The 20154-nt window shown below is 35.7% G+C and overlaps 1 protein-coding gene and 1 long non-coding RNA gene across 5 annotated transcripts in view; one reads left to right on the top strand and one right to left on the bottom strand.

Moving 5' to 3' along the window:
* ARAP2 (ArfGAP with RhoGAP domain, ankyrin repeat and PH domain 2) overlaps nt 1-20154 on the bottom strand; it is a 121779-nt gene that overhangs the window by 93191 nt on the left and 8434 nt on the right. For 3 of the 4 annotated variants that reach the window (XM_035325780.1, XM_035325778.1, XM_035325779.1), the window contains exons 3-7: nt 14170-14240; nt 13037-13116; nt 7607-7692; nt 6751-7101; nt 3253-3322 (exon numbers count right to left, since the gene is read on the bottom strand). In XM_035325780.1, coding sequence (XP_035181671.1) covers nt 3253-3322; nt 6751-7101; nt 7607-7692; nt 13037-13116; nt 14170-14240 — 658 coding nt within the window. Of the gene's footprint in view, nt 1-3252; nt 3323-6750; nt 7102-7606; nt 7693-13036; nt 13117-14165; nt 14241-20154 lie in introns of all 4 variants that reach the window. The other variant, XM_035325781.1, reaches the window with a different exon arrangement.
* On the top strand, nt 14055-19108 carry LOC118166669. Its single transcript, XR_004750656.1, has 3 exons — nt 14055-14144; nt 14237-14315; nt 18929-19108. It is a non-coding gene; the product is annotated as an uncharacterized LOC118166669 (long non-coding RNA).

Here is a 20154-nt window from a genome sequence, read left to right as displayed (position 1 = left end):
TCTCACTCCTCTCAAGTTTCTAATTTGAATGGCAAATGGAACTGTTTAGTACTGGTAGTGTTTCTGGGTTAAACAGTGTTATTCTATTCAATCTACCTTTCTCTGCTTGTAATAATCAGAAAAATATCTGAGTATGGATTGGTTTCATTTGAGAACTATTTTTTAATTGATATTTGTGAAACCAAAAGTGTAACAATTCCTTTATAGCATACTGTCTGTGTATTGGAATATCCTTGGACAAACACACATTAGAACAGACGGATCTTGCCATTAAGATATGAGGTTAAGCGACAACTTCCTCGTTGAAATGTAACTACACATACAGCTAGGAGAAGGGACCTGTTGCCCACAGTGAACCGTGGGTATATCCCTACCTTTATCGGAACCAGCTCCTGAGCTGCATGGAGGTACTGCCAGGTCTGCCAATATTTTCAGAATATGCTGATAACCACCTAGCAGGCAATATGAATGCTCTCAGTGTGGGAGGGGTCCAACAAAGACCACTCTGACAAAAAGCTCATGCTCCCCAGTGATACCATTATTTACCCAAAACCCAATCCCACCATGCACTCAGAAATAGGGACAGACAACTGTTTTCCTCTTATCTGCAAAGTACTCCAAAAGTTTCACCAAATCCTCAGCTATCATCAGAATGTGCGTTCAGCTTCCCAGTTCTTGGATATAAAAAGGTCTCACCAAGTTAACAAATCAGTCACACAAATTTGAAATTGAACACAGACCAACCAGTGACACTTTCAACTCCAGCAGTGTGGTTTTATACTCTGCTCCAGAAAAGGGAGACAAGGAGCCTTCAAACCAAGACTCGAGCAAGCTCTTGATAGCCCAAACTATCGCAGACATCTTTTAAATAGAGGATGCAGAGTTGGAAGCTTTTTAAGCAACTGTGCCACATTAAACAATCCCTTCAACATACAGGATGATTTCTGGAATCTCCTGACAGACAGCTGTATAATAAAGTCCTACTCTAGAGTTAGTGACCGCAAAAAAGCAACCTCTAGCAACCTTCCAAAATAACTAACGCCCCAGTGTAGAAACATGAGTTAAAAATCTTTGAAATTAGCATTCTTTCCTAATTATGCTACAGACAACGTTAAGCAAATCCCAATGCAATAGGATTTTTATTTATTTAAAAATCTCTTAACTACTAACCCTGCATTTCTGCTCATCTGAAACCCTGGTATGAATACCACAAAGGGAGTAACATTTTTTGGTCTTTCCAACCCAAATGTTATTCCATTGTTCTCTTCATCTACATAATCATGTCTTCTACTGTAAGTGAGGAAAAAATAAGCAAGCAGGTTGTCTCACGTTCCTCATCAGTAGGCACAATGAGGCATGATGTAAATAATTTTTTGAGCTTGTTCACAATTTCTCTAGACCCTCAGGATGTACACAGCCATTTTCTACTTTAGTTCTTCCCTTTCATAATCTGCTAAAATATGTCAAAAAGCATGCACGTTATATAAAGCATCTGCGGAATACTTACTGATTATCACTGCCCAGCATAATGCTTGGGAACTTTTACCCTAAATTGTACTCTGTTCTTAATTTAATATGCATCTTCAACAGGAAATGCCTTCCAGTGTTTCAAGCAATACACATGTATATAACCTCATTTCCAAACATGCACATTATACAATCATCTATCATTTTTGAATTTAACAAGTTCTGCATTTCTTCCAAAAGAAGTGAATTAATCACAGAGCAACAGAAAAATAATTTAAGTCAGCTGAAGTGTATTAAATAGATAAATAAATAGGAAATAGAAGAAAAAATGATTTTTTTAAGAAAAAAATAAGGCAAGGTTTAAAGATAGGTCTCAAGAAAGCAATGGTTTCTGCTGCAAAAAATATCGAGAAGTCAGGTAAGTCTTCTCTAAGTTTCTTTATTTTTTGAAACTGATTACTTACAAATCCATTTTCACATTGTGTATCAGAAGCAAACTACTTGAATCAAAGCAGAAACAAACAAACAAACAAACAAAAAAAACAAACAAACAAACAAAAAAAACAGAAACAAAGCCAGCCACTGACATCACAGTATTATGCTTATTTTAAAGAGACCCATTCAAATGTAAACTAGTCCCATGTTATGTGATTATTCCTAGAATACACAAAGGAGAGACACTTGAAGTTAGAGACTAGGAGAGTGGCATGGAGTATTTGTTTTTAGGAGGTCTTCCAGGCCAAATTTTCTCTCAAAAAAAAAAAATCTAACATGCTGGGTGTTTCCACGACAAGACAGTTTGCAGCCACTAAAGCAGCATTTACTCTCTTAAATATGATACAATTCTGTTCTCTTTTGCAGAATGCAGCAATGTCTCTCCTTCAATAAACTAAGAAGTTCTGATGATATCTACCTGGAAATATCAGGTACACTATCTCTTCTAGAAAACAAGAGGATGAAGAACACATGAAGATCTCAAGGACACATTAAAATAACTAATAATACCTTATATTGTCAACTGCAAAATAAGGATATTTAAGACAAATACTCATTAATAATTATTTCTTTATCATGTATATTACTGTACTGGGTCTGGCTGGGATGTTACCTTTCCCTGCAGCAGCCCATACAGTGCTGCGCTCTGCACTTGTAGCTAGAACAGCAGTGGTATCACACCAGTGTTGTGTCTGCTGCTGAGAAGTGCTGGCACAGCATCAGAACTTTCTCTACCCTCCTATGAGGTGGGCACAAAGTGAGAAAGAAACATCAGCAGGGCAGCTGACCTAAACCAACCAAAGGGATATTCCATACCATATGATGTCACACTCAGCAATAAAAGGTGGAAAAAGGAAGAAGAGGGGAGGGGTGGGCTCTCGTTGCGAAAACGTCTGTCCTCCTCCCGAACACCAGCTACGTGCGTTGAGGCCCTGTTTCAAGGACGTGGTCAAGCATCGCTCATTTGTGGGAAGTAGAGAGTAATTTCTTTCCTCTGCACTTCCACATAGCCTTTACTTGTTTTGTTATTCCTTTTCCCCCTCCCTCTTCCCCTTTCCCTTTTTTCCCTTTAGTTGAATTGTTTAATTAATAATAATATTTCCTTAATCATATTTTTTCTCTTTTTAATTAAATTATCCTTATCTCAACCCGTGAGTTGTTCTTTCCTTTACTTCTTCCCCTCCTCATCTGAGGAGGGGGAGTGAGAGAGCAGTTGTGGTGTTCAGCTGCCTAGCACAGTAAAACCACCACAATTACACACATGCATTTTGACCCAAACACGTCACTTACCTTTTCATTATTGTAGTAAGAAATGCTGTCTCCATCAAACTTAACCCAGCGCTTCTGAAACATACGTTTGCTGCAGAACCAAGAACCAAGAGGAAATACATTTAAAATTACAAACAACACTGGCTTTTAAGAGTATCTCAAGTGCAAATTAATGAAAGGTAAAAATTCCATTTTGCTACCTGCATTTGGGCCTAAACATTCTAGAAATTAAAATTTACACTTTTTAAAAAGGAGAATATTGATTTCAAATATAATAAACAATATCACTGGAGTTTTTATAATTCAGTGACTTCATGTGTGTTTTTTTTTTTTTTTAAATCAAATTTCCCCTCTCTTTCCCCTCCCTATGCTCTTTATCATATCTGAAGTGACAAAGGAAAAGAGAGCTTTCAATAGTGTATTTTTGCTTGAATCTAACAGGTATAAAGGATGGGAACAGGCTGTTTTTACGGAAAGCAAAGGAATACTCTGAATACAGAGCATGCCTTTTAAGTGTTAAAAGCTCTTGAAGATCATTTGCAAAAAGAAAAGCTGAGAATCTAAAGTGACCATCTCATTGATAGGTTGAAGTACATCTCTGTTTACATATTATGGTATGTAAACAATATAGAGTCAACCTCACCTGAGCACTCTCTTCCCTAGCCAATGAAAAAAAAATCAGTCACACCTAATCATTCAACAAGTACAATGTAAAAATTCATTTTCAACCTCTGTTATCAATTACAGATCATTAATGAGAAGCTCATTTGATTAGTTTCCTGTTAGTTTATGCTCATTAAGGACCTCCTTATATATATATATATAAAATATGAACCTGAAGCAGCCCGTTGTGCTCATTAAAAATGTTGGCAGCCTATTAGTTATCATCTATAAAAAATTAAATTCCAAAATCTATTAAACAGGTTAATTAAGCAAGCACAAGACCCCTCTCTAACAACTCTTTTCCCAATGTTATTTCCTTTGCAGAAAGAGAGCTCTGTTTTAGGATTAGGAGACTGTAATAGTTTATCAAAACTTCAATCAAATAGCAACTCTGGCATAATTAACTTATATTGTATGACTACAATAAATCATCATCTTTTCTAACCTGGAAAAGCCGATGTAGAATGTGTTTTCCATTAAAATATCAATAAACTTTGAGATGTTAAAGAAAAGAAAAAGTGAACCTAAGTGTCATGTACAATGTAAACAAACTCAATGGCTTTACAATTTATAGTGAGTTCATTAAAAAAGAAAAGCTGTACTTCAAATGCAGTTTACAGCAATTTAAGGAAACAGTGCATCTTCATTCCCTTGAGGGGACACAAAATGCCAGGTGTAAATAACAGTTTTATGAAAAAGAAAATCAAAAAAAAATTTCAGCTGGCAGGGACTGAAATCACAGAATCATTTAGGTTGGAAGAGACCTCCAAGATCACCTAGTCCAACCTCCGACCTAACACTAATAAGTCCTCTACTAAACCACATCACTAAGCTCAACATTGCAAGGCTTTAACGGCAGAACAAATTTTTTATTTTTTTTTTATTTTTTGCTTTGGTTGGTTTCATTAAGTCTTCAGGTATCTGAGAAATAGTATTGTAAGAAGGAAAAAAATTAGCATACATTAAACTGCTTAAAAACAAGTCCTTGAAATTTAGCCAAGGAATACCATTGTTTTGAGGCTACTGATGCTGCAACTTTCCTACACAATCACAGAATATTTGGTAGAACTAATTCATTACCTTTTTTAAAAAGTAATATATTCTCAAGCAGTATTTTACCTAAAGCCTTCGCATTCAGTTTCAAACTCTATTCCTTCAAACAGCACAGTATGAGTCAACTGGAATCTAGAACTGTATTTTATATTACTCCATTAGCTAACTGCCAAAATTGAGGTATGAAAAAAAGGCAAATTAAAAATTAAAGCTAACTGCAACTCTTCTGAAAAGTGAATACACTTATGTCAGTTCTGAAAAAAAGTAGCATAAACATACACTGGAGAAAATACTATTTTGAGTCTATGTACAATTATTCTTTTATTCTTTACTAAAAGTACATAATGTCAATCCAAAAGCTGATTAAACTTTTGAAACTGAATAAAAAGCACAAAACCAAGACAAAAACATACAACTAGGTTTGTGCAGATTAAACCTATTTTGCCGTTGCAGAATTTCAAACTAGATCTATTCCTCCTTGCTTTTCAGCCTTAACAATATATCACAATAAAGCAAAAAATAATAATAATAATAAAAATCTTTGAGTCAGAACTCTTAAAAAAAAATGACAAAAAAAACAAACAGGAATTACTATGTCACAGAGCTCCTTCCAGTGGGCTCAAACTAGAATGTATTTTCAAGCAATTTAATTCAATAACTTTTGTCATTAAACTGAAAAAAATATAATTGCTATAATAGTCAGAGTAATTATGATTATTATAGCCAAAACTAATGAAAGGAAAGGCCAAACATTTTAATATCACCTTTCAAAGCAGCTAAACATGAAGTCCTAAGAACAAAGAATATAGAACTACTAAGGCTCAAGAAGTAAAAACATTAAAAACATTAATGTACAGTAAAAACATTACAGAACTAAAGGACAAAAACTCTAATTTCTAGATGCTAGTGAAAATCAGAAATGGACTGGAAAAGTTAAATTGTGCCAACCTTAAAAATGCAGAGAGGAGATGAAGAAAGTCATTAGAACAATTATGGATGCAGAAACTACTGAAGAATTGTCTACCAATTAGTTAAGGAGGTTAGAAGTATGTCAGAGTTTACTAGATTTATGAAGATCTGATGAGGGCTCTTTATGAGGGCTCTTTACTGTAACACAATCTAAGAAGAAGAGTGGGAATTTGAAGTAGGTTAAATTAAAGTAGAAGAAACTTTAAACAATAATAGCAATTAAACAAGAGCTTTTTAAAGCTACAAATGTGCTAGAGAATCTGTTTTCCTTCTACTCTCTTTTTTGTTATTTAAAATTTCAAAGTAAGACTTGTGCTCAGATTCCTCCATCAAAATTTAAGCACATTGATAAACTGAAGTAGAAGAGTATTCACTGTTGATACATTTCTAAACTCAAAGCTTGATTTATATTCCTATGAGACTACACAACTCTGAAACCAATAATGATTTCCAGTCAAGAAAATCACTAATTTATATATTCACAGCTAAACTGATAAAGCAGTATTTCAGAATCAGACCTTAGTTTTACTCACTTTGTGGTCCACAGAAAAGCAGCAAAGATTCACAGATTGGAAATGTTGCTACAAATTATTTCTCAATTCTTCCTCTACAGTTCATGAGTGGCAATCAACATTTTTAATAAAAATATCTTTCCTGAGCATACTTCCTAAATAAACTTTAGGATAGGTAACAACATATCGTTAAAATTGAGAATATAGAAGAAAAGCCCTGTGCTCTTGCGATAAAAGCAGTTCCCTTCTTCCTACCACAGCGACCAAAGAGTGAAAAACATACATCTTTGCAATTACACATTAATCACCACAAATATCATACCCTTGAGGAGATAATTTATCCAGCCATCCTGCTTTAAGCTTCTTTACTGATGGTCCATAAAAACAAGCATACGGTGTTATTGATTCATTTGCAATCGAAGTTTGAGCTCCGTCAAATTGCCGAAAATCCATTTGTTCACTGACTAAGTGATTTGAATCTCCATTTCTGTTCTTACTACAAGATGAGTGGCTTTTGGCTTTATTTTTCTTTTTCTTTGAAGGTAAAGAACACTGATCCACAATAGAGTATATAGAATCATTTTCAAAATCTTCTGGTGCTAATGACATGTTTTCCTGAGACAGGGGTTCATTTTTTGCACATTCCTTTGTCTTCTCATCCTGATTAGGGGAACTACAAAGAAAAAGTACACTTTAATCTGTGCGTATTGATACAACGCAGAACAAAGTATCAGTCAGAACAAATATTCTTAAGACATACTGCAAATGTGCTATAACGTTTCATTTTTCAGATAACCACAGGCTGAGCTAGACACAATATATATCTTGAAACTATGATCTTAATTGAATCCTACATTTGAGTAGTACTCAGTATGAATGTACTCAGAGATGGTTATCTAAGAGACATAAGACATCCAAAAATAAAACTTCTTGTGTGAAGAGAGGGACAAGACACCTCCCAAATCCACAAAACATTCTGAAGCCCAGGTTAGACAGTTAGTCACCTCCTATGGAATGATGTGAAGGCTCAAATAGGAGAAAAATAAATTAAATAGATGGACAGATAAATAAACAGTCACAGCTGGTGACTACCTTTCATAGTTAGAGCTCTACTTATTATATCACTAAATAATTCTTTCCTCTTTAAATTCTAGATTTATCTATAACTTATTTAATACCATGAATTCTTGTGCGAATAATGTTCTTCATTCATTTCTAGATCTGATTTCTTTTCACAAACCAGGAGTTCATTTCCATGAAGTTCCTAGAAAATAAATATACCATAAAAAACATATGTAAGTGAAATATTAAATTGTTTAAATTACTGTATACATAAATCACACACAAACAGACCAACTAGAAGATACACTTTTCCAAATTTTCTAGTAATAGGCATCTGAAAGATTGTCTCAAAAAGTATTTAAAAAATATGTTATTTTCAATATTTCCATTTTAATACTCAAAGATATTTGCACATAGTCCAAAATACCCAATACAATTAAAAAACCTCAGTGCCTAGAAATATTACTACTCTGACTTTTATTTCTTGAAGCACAACTGAGTATTATTTTTACACTGAAATTTTCTAAGCTCAAGAGCCACAGGCTACATGCGTCTTAAGTACACCATTTATGATTTGCTACTGTTATCCTATCTGTCATGTCAGTATTTCTCTGAATTAAATGTACAGCCTTCATGGTACAAAGATAAATTTGGTAATTGAAGAGGTAAGAATTTGGTAATTCAAGAGGTAAATTCAAATTCCTACAGTAAGACTGCTAAACATATCTAGTATTTTCTTGCCAAGGTCTTCTTCCTAAAAGGCACATTTATGAATGTTTAGAAATCTTTATCACAAACTGCTTGGAGTGTACAAAATGTCAAGGTTAATACTGCTTGAGAACATTACACTCCATACTTTCTAAACTTGACCTGACAATCACATTGCATTACTCAGCTTCTCAGGATTCATCTTTCTTCCTTTAAAAAAAAAAAAAAAAAAAGAACAGCTACATGCATTATGATGGAAACTATTTAATTTACTCATTTAAACTTTGAAGTGTATGTCACGAAGCCAAAGAGAGGCAGAAAAAAGCGGATAAGCTTTCACAGCTGTTGCCTTTTTTTTTTTTTGCCCCAGAAGCAGTATCTCATTTATATTTGTGGGCTGTGCCTAGGCAACATGAAAAGACAAGCTTAAAAAAGGGCATAGCTAAAAGCTGAGTATTTGTACTCTACAGAAAAAACTGGGGAAGATATAGACTGCTGATAGGATAATCCTTAAGGAACATTATGTCCTCCTCTGCCAACCAGATAGTTGATTAAAAAAAAAAGACCCCCCCCCCCAAAAAAAAAAAAAAAAAAAACACCAACACACACCACACACTATTAGCTATGTTGTAGCTAATTAGATTAGATGATGATGAAAAACACTCCTACATTTGTAAACAAAAACAGAAAACTGACAAGCAACCTGTCTGCTACTTGCAAAATGCCTGAAATGATCCTCACAAAAGGAGAGGAGGTGGCAGTATCACATTTTTACGCAACAGCCAAGAGACTTATGTCATCACCCAGGAAGCATCTTTAAGTTAGATACTAAACATTTTTACTCTATTATCTGCACTTGCTCATCAGGATGCAACCCCAGGCTGCTCAGATGGACGAACCATACCCACTGTGTATGGGTACACAGCTGCACCTCCTGCTCCCTCTCATGACCCATTACGATACCAGTTTACATCCTGCCTTTGCCTGCTGTGCAATCTTCAGCACTTAGCTAAGCTCAGGGGACTCTGAGAACTTCCAAATAGCAATCAAGAGACGCATGTCTTTAAAAGACACAAGAGATGCAAACTTTGAAATATGGAAATCCATAAATGAAGACAGGTTATGCAGACAGAGTTCTGTTCCCTCACAAAGAGGCAAACTTCACCCAAATTAAAGAAGGGAAGCCACGTGTTGGTTACAGGATTACTTGGCAAGATCCTCAGCCTCGAGTAAAAACAGAACTCCTATTTCACACCTCCTACAACTCTGTCAGGTATTGTACAAAGGTAAGTAGGAGCACCATTTTCTCCTGCAGTCACCTTTATAGAAGGAAGTATTTCTTGAAAGATGGGTATATATATATATATATATATTAGACAGAAACTGTGTTTAAATGTATACTGTTTATATGCAGAGGAAGCACCCGCCCTTAAGGAAGAAGTCCAGCTTCTAGATCACAGCCAGATGGGAACTGCCTACTTGCAGCTCTATAAAAAAAAAACACAACTCTCTACTTTTGATCGGGAAGCATTCGGATGCATTTTTGTTTAATTTTTTCTAACAGTCAGTCTTGCCAGTCACAATGTGAAGTGAGGAAACCTGAATACTAAGAATTGTACTGGGACTACTGCCACATTAAATACTTGATGCCATTCACGACAAGCATCTTCACTTGAGAGAGACTGCCTTAGTCTTCTATTAAAGGCCATACAGTTTTATAACAGGGCTTTAAAGATAAGAATCCCTTCTGTTAAAATATTAGGGGTTCTTATTTTGAAGTTGCACAATTTGTAATCTGGCCAGCATTCCAGAATACCACAACACACAGGAACTCACACAGATTACTGAACTCAATATGCGTGTTTTAATCTAGTCTGAGAATCTACAGCAAGAAATAAAGCCAATATTTTGCTCTAGAGGCTTGAACTCAGGATTTCTTCAGAGAAAAACTGTGAAGAAATATACTTTATATTTCATATACTCCAATATACTTTACTCTTCAGCTGGACACAGCAATATATCAACTGTGAAATGTTAGGATTTTTATTTGTACTATTTTTGAATCAATAGAAAATAAAAATGTTCTTTCTTCAGGTTGCCCTTTAGAGGTTTCTGCTTCTAGCCTTCTTTCTTCCTCACTTAAGTCTAAGGCATACTTTCTTTATGCCCTTAATTCCCAGTTCTCTCATGCTGACTTACCTCTAGTCTGTAGTGACTCATTACCTGTTTCTAGACACTCCCTTTATAAAAGCCTGTAGAAGCCTTTTGTTACACCAATGAAACAGGAAGAAGGTTAATGGCCAACTTCTAACCACTTAGAACAAGCTTCATTTAGTCAACATTACAATTTGCTGTTTTCTTAAATACAGATGAACTATATTCTGATATAAAATTATTTTTAAAAGGAAACAACTGTTATTGAAGTCTCAAACACTTTACAGTGTTATCTAAACTTCCTTATTTGTTCCCAGGATATCTGATACATGGGGAAAAAAAACTGAAAATGAAGTATCTTGGGACCTTTGTTTTACAGTTCTGCTTTATGACCTTTGCCTGCAATTATGTTCTAATGGAAGCAAACTATGAAGTTTCCAACCAGCATGTGATTTATCAAATGAAAAAAAAAAAGTGTTTACTTACATGAACATGATAATTAAAATCTAAATCTTCAGAACAGAGAAAGCATGTTGTAATATACTGCTTTAATTGGTATTCTACAGCCAGCAGAAATAATAATTCTGTTTCAAGCAGTTAATCTAGCTGAACAGCATGGTATTTTTTCTATTGGGTGCCTTTATAAGATAAGATTTAAAACAAACTTCCTGGGTATGCAAGGAAGCAGCAACTTGGAACAGCAACTCCAATAAAATATATAGAAAAACTTTAAGAAGTAACAAGAAGGACAGAAAACTTTTTCTGGAAAAACCTGCTTATGCCATTGTACTAATTGCAAAGCAGTTCCCCAACTTTGAATTTGCAAAGACATTTTAATAATTGACACAAACAAGACTATGCAACAGGAAAGAAAAGGAGCTCAGAAGTATCTTTTGTGTACAGATTATGTAACAAGAAATAGAAGGAGAAATATCATGAATTTATGCCCATCTCCTTAAAAAAACAACGATGAAAAACAAAAAGCCATGATTCCAAAGAGAAGACAGTACACATGAGAAATAAAAGTTCATTTTTATGCTTCTAAAAACATTCCCACTAGAGGATGCAATTTGAGCCATTTATTTTCAACGCACAATTCTTAACAAATTCATACTGGGGAAAAATATTATAGGCATCTGTTTTGGAAGTTAATAGATGAATAGTTTTCATTTTAGTGAATAATTCAGAGTAGTTGAAAAGGAGAAACATTAGAGTGAAGACCAGAAAAGAAACTAAGAATTACTTATTGTTTTCCCTAAGTCAGTGGCTTGAGATCAGCTGGAACAAGGATAAGCAAACAAAGAAGCAGGAGCTGGGATTCACATCTGGGGGATGCCTCACTAAGCTACTTCACCTCTTGGACCTCCACGTGATTCAGAAGTCTGTCCACATACCATCTAAGACATTCACAGTTCAATTACTGACCTCAACAAAGCATTCATGTCAGAGAATCCTACAACAAAAGTGACTTACTGTGTATATAGCAAGTCTGGGAAGTGTGAAAAATACCAGTATTCCTGAGAACTTTCATATACAGGAATTTTTAAAAGTGTGTGGCCAAAAGTGACTATTAGATCAACTACACTAACATATAAGCTGCTTTCTTTGGTTGTCCACCAGCCAGATGCCCAGTCTTGATATTTAATTATCAGCAAACCCACTTTTCCCTTTACTAGTCAGTTTTAATGGTTATAACCCCACTTAAACTCGTTTAGACACAAAGTATTACAATACACCACTGTACTTAAGAAGGTACAAGGAAGGCATCAAGGTAGTCTGCAAATGCCTGTGACTGTTTTCCATTTGATATGGCAGCATCTAGCTCTGGGCAGAAAAGTAAATTCTCTCTCCTATGTTTTAAAACAAACAAACAAACAAACAAAAAGCAGGGCTTTCTATTACTATTGAACAGTACAAAGCATATCTCAAGATTAAGAAAAGTCACTAGTCCATACATATTTACACTATTGTCATGGTTTTGGCTAGGATAGAGTTCATTTTCTTTGTAGAGGGTCATACCACACTGTGTTTTGGACTTTTGATGAAAACAGTAGTGATAACACATGAATGTTTTTAGTTGTTGCAGTGCAGTGCTCATACAGAGCCAAGGTCTTTTCTGCTTCTCATGCTACCCTGCCAGCAAGGAGACTGGAGGTGCACCAGGAGCTGGGAAGGGACACAGCCAAGACAGCTGGCTCAGACCGACCAAAGTAATATTCCGTACCATATGGTGTCGTGCTCAGCAATAACAGTTGGGGGAAAGAGGGAGGAAGAGGCAGACATTCAGAACGACAGTATTTATCTCCCCAAAAAGCATTATGAGCTTTGCTTTCCTGGAAATGGCTGAATATCTGCCTGCTGATGGCAAGTAGTGAATAAATTCCTTGTTTTGCTTTGCTCATGCATGAAGCTTCTGCTTTAAGTGGTAAAGTGAGTTCTCACACTTTTTTTTTTTTTTTTTTTTTTTTTACCTTTTCAATTTTGTTCCCTATGCCACCTAGAGAGCGTGTAAGTGCGGTGCTTAGCTGCCTGCCGGGATTAAATCACAACTATAAAACTTGTGCATACACCTAAGAAGACAGGAAAGATACTGAGAACTGAAAGAGAAGAAAAAAGAATTAATGACAGTACACTGTACATAACATGAAGATATACACCATTTATATCCAGACTTCTCAACTTACCTTAGCATCTTTAAGGCTGTCCCAAAAAAAGGTTTCTCCATATGGAGATATGATGGGTGGCTTTTCTTCTGTGAAAGTTTCTTAAAGTAAAAAATAAATACAGTCACATACTGCCATACTCCATTAAGGTACTGATATAATCAACAAGGGATATAATCAACTAGTTTTCTGTTTCTGATTTCTCTGTCCTCAGAATAAATAAATATTGAAGAACAAGAAACAATTTCTCATTTATAACTGAAACACACTTATAGTGTAGAAGTTATATTTTTATACTGCATCTATTTATAGTTATATCTAGTTATAGTTTTACTACATCTAGTATAGTATATCTAGTATAGTATATCTAGTTTATCGTTTAACTATACCTAGTTAGAGTTTTATACTGCATCTTTTCAGCAGCATCTTATTTGGATATCGCTTGCATATAGGTATCATCTTCTTTCCCAATCTGCATATCAAGTTAAGAAACAAAAACAAAAAAACTTTTTTTCGTATACTCTTGGGATCAAGAGTTCCACTGTCTTTTATTCTGACTTTAAAAAACAAAAGCAAAGGAAATGAAACAAAACCACCTAATTTCTGCTCAATTTTCTTTTTGTAAACCAATTATTTGCTTGAAATTAATATGGATAACTTCAAACTTCTGGCTTTTGAAAGAACTTTTTTTTTTTTTTTTTTAAATGCAACTGACTGTGCAAGACTGTATTAAATAGTTTACTGGAAGTAGTTACCAATTTATTTCCTGTTATTTCCTGGGGCTCCGAGTACTCACTAACAAATGAAGCTGCATTAGTCAGAAATACTCTTACCGTTTTCAAGAAAAAGCCGATTCTGCTTTAAAAAATGCATACAATCTTGAAAATTCAACATGTTGCATTAAAAAAAATGTTAAATTACATTTACAGACAATATTTTGTAATTTTCATGCTATTAGGTCGTAAACAAAAACTAAGTAAAACGTAGAAGTGGTTAGGTGCTCTGCTATTATGTACATCACACTTTTTTCATACTTTCCAGATACCCACTATTTCTTAAAATAGCCAGTCAACACTCATGTTGGACCTCAGCTTTTGGTTTGAGGTTTCTTTGTCTGAATATTCAAGATGTAAGTACCAGCATGCTTAACTCACTTTTTTGTGAAACTTGCCTCCCAGCGCAAGATACATTTGTAAGATCCACGTTCCTTCTTTTCTGAAGGGAGCTTGAACAAAACAGAGCACAAAATGAAAATATTAAGTGAAATTTCCCAGAAATGGAGCAAAGACATCTTATGCAGGTAAGCAAAGTGCAAATATAGAAATAGTCCATTTTAAGTCTTGGAAAAGTCTTCTGACTGAATTTAAATTACCCAATGTTCTTTCTTTTCTCTGTTTCATGATGCTGAATACTTCACTGCTCCTAGCACACATCTTCAGATATTTTGTTTTGTTTTGAATGCCTTATCATACATTTAGACCTCTGAGAAGCATGGGGATCCCCCATTCTTCCCCCACCCTCTACCGTTCCTACTACTTCACATTAAATACCAACAAATGCATCGAAAAAAAAAATAGTATCAAATCCAAATCTTCAACACTGATATCTAAGCACGGAGCCTAGGCATGGAAATCCAGGCAAAGCAGATGCTTTGAACCACTGAAAAAAAGTGCTGAAAATTTTTAATCCCCAACGATGATCCCTCCCCCCCAATAAGTTTTCAATCTGAGACATAAATGACATTTCTTTGATACCGCCTGCACCTATGACTGTGCATTCTGTAGATATGCAAGAATGTATTGCCATACACAGGAGAAAAGTTACTTTATTATAGGTGTTGTGCTAGCTCCTAAGTATTTCAGGGAATTCATGTACAGTGGTACATTCCTGCTGGTAAAGATCATGTTTCCATTATTATTACTGAGATTTCAGGCTAATACAGCAGCTTTAGAATAACAGAATAGGAGAAAATACACCTGAAGTAGTACATTTCTAACCCATCTTCACTGCTGCAGCAGTCTGTTTTCAGCCTGCTTTCAATCAAGCTGATTTCACCTGTTAACACAAGTAATTAGTAATTTCTTTATATCACTGTCTCTGCTTGAAATACCAGCGATACAGATCCTTGTGCATCATTACAGAATACTCATTGATTCGTAAGTGCTATAAAAGATCCTTTAAGCTTTTACTAAGAGTTTGCAGATCCTCCATCCTTCAAAGCCAAAGATAAATGTTTTAATAAAAATATCAATATATCTGATTTTCATTTCCCCACTAGACTTATTGATGAACTTTATGCTTTTAAGGTTAGTTATGCTCAAGACTTCAGAAATACCACCCCATGACATCCAAATTGAATAACTCTACATTACAGGCTGATGTTTCCCTATGACAAGAAAGCATATGTTTATGAACTACCATTTTGTATCATTTTCAATCTATGCCTCTATTTGCCCCAAGGAAATTACTGAATTAAATCCAATATGGAAGCTGCACTTTGAAATAACAAGTACCTTTATAAATTTTATCCTGGTTATATAAATTATGTTTCTTGATGGTATTTTGTAAGATCCTGTTCTTAGAAAACAAAGGATGAGTTTGCCCAGTTGAAGTGGATCATGGCCTGGCTACCCACATAGTAACTGCTCACTCTTCTAATTACAAAAAATACATAGCAATGTGTTCCTTCACATGTCTTCCTGAAATTGATGTAGCTACAATCTTCTGAAGTTACATTAGCAAATTAACTTCATGCATTTGTACTAACGTGGAATGCTTACAAATAAATACATAAATAGAAATAGTATTTTTCAACAGAGATAGGACTTGTTTGTTGTTTTTAAGGGTACTAATAGCATTAATATAAATCTGAGAGGGACAGATAATCAGCTTTGACTAGAAGAGCTTTTAAACTGATGGATTTCTTCCCTGTGTAAAACAGTGAGTGAAAGGCTTAGTTTCAGAGTGGAAGGATTTAAAAGTGGACAATTGTAACAGCGATGAATCAAGAGTAATACTGGTAAACTCACCAGGAAATGAGAAATAACAAAATATAAAAACGTGCATTTTTTTGTTTGTTTATATTAAGTGTCTACATGCAGGTGTTCCATACAAAGCAAGAAAACCTGCTAAGAAAAATAAACTGTAGGGTTATTTTTTCTTTCCCCCTCACAAAGTAAAATTTTTTTGGGGTCATTTTAGGAATGGAAAATTTTACCTTAAGTCAAGTAAAAACTACCTCAATAAATACTTAAAATAGCTTACTCTGAATATCTGCTTGAGAGATTAAATACAAAAAAAAAAAAAATAGAGTTCAAAATGACAATATTTGTCATCCTTGTCAATTGTTGTACAAAATAAATTCTTATATTAAGTGACAGAAAAATAAAGACAACTTATTTTGGGGCAAATAAGACCAAAACTAAAAAAAAAGGTCAAACCAAAACCAATCAAGGGCCCCCCCCCTCCCCCCCCCCCCCCCCCCCCCGAAAAAAAAAAAAAAAAAAACTTATCTACATAAACACGTCTCCTTAATCTCAAGAAGTATTAAGTTTTGGAAATGGTTATCATCATCTTTGTCTTGCTCTTTAGAGGACTGTTTGTGCAAGTAGCCTGCAAATCACAAAGTACCAATTATACAAAGATAAACGTAATTTCAATTATATTATCTCTTTGTTACAACTGTGGAGGTTAAGACCAACTATTTTCATAAATTAAGAGATACAGGATGTGGTTCGGACTGCATACTCTTCCCCACCACCCTTTCCTTGTGCATAAACAGGATGAAAGAGCATGATGAGGCAGCAACTTGTCTTGCTGAAGGCTGAGAGACTGGAAAGGTGAGAGCTGAGCACTGGGCCGAGCTGCGCCAATTTGTTCTATACACGCCTGCCATCTCACATATAAAGCGAGGGAGAGAGCTCAGTGCAAGCAGTCAGTGCTTCAAAGTCCTCATTGGCATTCATCTGCGGAGTATTTTTAAGTGAATGAAGCTTTTGTTTTCAATCATCGCATTTTCTACCCAGCTCGAGACCTACCCCTCCCTTTACACGAACATGTCCAAAGCACTCTACTGTGCTGTGTTTGAGCCTTGGGCTTCATAGGCTGCTTGCAGAGGCAAATTAAGGAAGATGCTTGGCCATAGGGAGAGATAGAACAGCTTCTCCCTTCTTAAAATCAGCTCTGTGTGACCACATACAGAGTAGGAGGCAGCAGCACTAGCCTGGAAACCTCATTAGCAATCTTGACCACTTACATGTCCGCAACAGAGTGTGAAGAATACCAGCACTGCTAACTTTCCACTACAGCGGCGGCTGTTTGCACAAAACGGACAGCACCTGGACAAGCACACAGCACCTCTGTATACATACACTGAAGTCCTCTTTCCCTCCCTTCTCCCGCCTCTCCACCAATGCAGCAGTATTTCCAGATTTATTTTTGGACTATTTCTTTTCTCCTGCAATAAACAATCAGCGCTGAACGACACAAGCGACAGAGTTGGAGGATGTGGAAAAAGTCTGGATGTATATGGAATTGATCAGTCGGAAACGTTACCTGGGTGGCACTCCACAACAATCAGCTCTGCCACCTCATACACCTGCTTAGCTTTCCCTTTAAAGGCACTGCTGTTCCAAAGGGTGCAACCAGAGCTACGGAGCAACTGCTAAACAGCATGGTCCAAGGTAGCTTCAGAGGATTCCATATCTCTGCGCTTATCTTTAATCTCGGGCTAAAGGCATGTATGTGGTTAGCTCCATCCATTGCAATGCTTTCACTTCATCTTGAGGCATCAGTTTTTCACTCGCATGGAGAAGAAGTAACCAAAAGTATCAAGAGAGGCCACAAAACTCGCACCCTCCTCTGTCTAACCCTTTATTCTGTTCCATGACATTGTTGGGAACTATAGTAAAAATTTAAGACTAGTCACTTAAATATAAAATATAGGGTCTCAGAAATTAATTGCAAAGGGTTCTGACTGCCTTATCAACACCTGCTGAGACAGATCATTTCAGTCTTGGAAGACAATTCACAACCCCCTAGTTTCAGAACTCCTTCAGAAGGAGTTTTTTGAACACCTTCACAGCGATGTTTACTAATTCTGTATCAATAGTGAGCTCATAATGTTGTGATAAGAAGGAAGAATCTAGCTGGCAAGAACCCAACATAATTACACATTGCTTCAATGCTGATCATCTGAGAGAGCTAGAAAAATCTGCAATGATTTGTCAGGAACGTTGTGTAAGTTTTTGTTTGTTTGTTTTTAATTCCGCACCCCTCAGTGCTGCAGTTGTGCCAAGTATACTTGCAAAAAGAAAGAAGAGCAAGGTATTTCAAACTTCTAAAACATCACGGTGTCTTACCAGCTGACTGCATGTTTTGTTACAGGTAAGAGCTAGAAGCACAAGCAAGGCACAGGGAAGTAGACAAAATTACAAGAGGTGCAGGCACGTTATTAGTAATAAAACTTGACAGAGTCACAACACTACAAAAGGGCCACCAGGAGACCTACCATACAAGTTTTTAGTGTAAAAGGCACTTAGGAGATCATGAGAAAAGCATTTCCTTGCATAAAGCTTTAAGGCCAACATCTATGCATGACAAGAAGGAGATTCTGGATTTCCCAGTAGATTTCAGTTGGAATTCTCTGCCTCTATGCAAAGAGCATTTGCACAATATAATAAGGATGAAGCCAGCATCTATCAATAAAAATCAGCTGAGAATGTTTGTCTGTGCAATCCTAGAGGAAAGACGTGATCTTTCCTGAGGCTAAAGACATTGCAAGCCACCACGTTGAAGTTTTGTATTAATTCTTTGCCTCTAAAAAAAATACTCAGCAAGGTGAATTATGAACATTCCTGTGAAGTTTAAGTTCTGTTTAGAAGCTCTGGTTTACTCTTGATCTTCATCAGTCAGACTTGCTGCTGGTCCTCCAGGATTTCTACATTGTTATAACTGGAGCATAAAGATTAAGAAGAAAAGCTGGAGTTCACAAATCAGAATGTGGGTAATGATGTTAGTGACCCAGTCACACATCAGTCTCTAACACACCGGGATTTGAAGGATTTACTGGCATGGTGGGAACACCATAAACATAGCATGTTATCTCTACTGGGTAATTGTTTCTCAGAAGAGATAAGAGTATTCTTTTAGTAGCTAGTCACTGTTATCTTTTAGCATTAGATTCCCATTTCAGCTCAGCAGGAATAGCTTTGTTATATGCAGTGGGGATGATCACTCCACAAAAGCTAATGTAAAGCCACTCCCCATTGAAAAATGTTTATACTTAAGTTTCAGAGTTTCAATAAGCACAATTTCTTGGTGTTTTAGAAGACATTGATTATATATACATATTTTAAGTAGAGCACACAAATCTTTTCCTTGTTGCAAAGAATTGTTGCCTCTCCACCTGTTCAACCAGATGACTGTATTACAGCATTTAATATTAACATCTTTCATTAATCTAAAAGAAACTTATAAATGCTTGGGAAAACTCTGCACTTAGGGCGTGTATGAACTCGCTAATGATGTTTCTAAATGCTGAGATATGCAGATAAAAAAGACAAATACAAAACATTCTCAGACACGTCCCTTCTAGGCACAGCTAGTGTTTTTTTTGTTTTTTTTTATAGCCTTTTTTTTAAAAAAAAAAAAAAAAAAAAGGCTATAAAAAGCACAACCTGATGATTTGGCTATGGCTACAGTGACAAAACTTTGCATGTGTCTTTGCATGAGTTTTTCTTCTCCGTAAGACGCTTATCAAGCATGACGAGTAAAATGTTACAATTAGCAAAATCAAAAATATCATGATTAAATCTGGGGGAAGATACTCTTTGTGTATGCAGCCTGTAATATTGTGATCAACTGCACATTCACTGCCTCTTATTTTTAAAGTATGATATCATTTGAATGTTTTATTAAGAGAGGTCTGGAATTAAGTTGTAACATCAGATCTTTTCCCTACATTCCATTGCCTTTTTGCAAAACAAGGCGCAAAAACTAATGTTTGTTCCAGACAGCAAGTGCTCCTTGCTAGTTTGTAGACTAATTGCAACCTCTGCCATTTTGAAGGAATAACCCACATGCACATCACATGAATATTTTGAAATGAATGCAAACTATGCAATTTATCATAAGTAACA

Source organism: Oxyura jamaicensis, chromosome 4 (genome assembly GCF_011077185.1).
Source record: "Oxyura jamaicensis isolate SHBP4307 breed ruddy duck chromosome 4, BPBGC_Ojam_1.0, whole genome shotgun sequence".
NCBI lineage: Eukaryota > Metazoa > Chordata > Aves > Anseriformes > Anatidae > Oxyura > Oxyura jamaicensis.
Note: the sequence above shows the minus strand (reverse complement) of the source record. Positions and strands in the feature narration are given on the sequence as shown.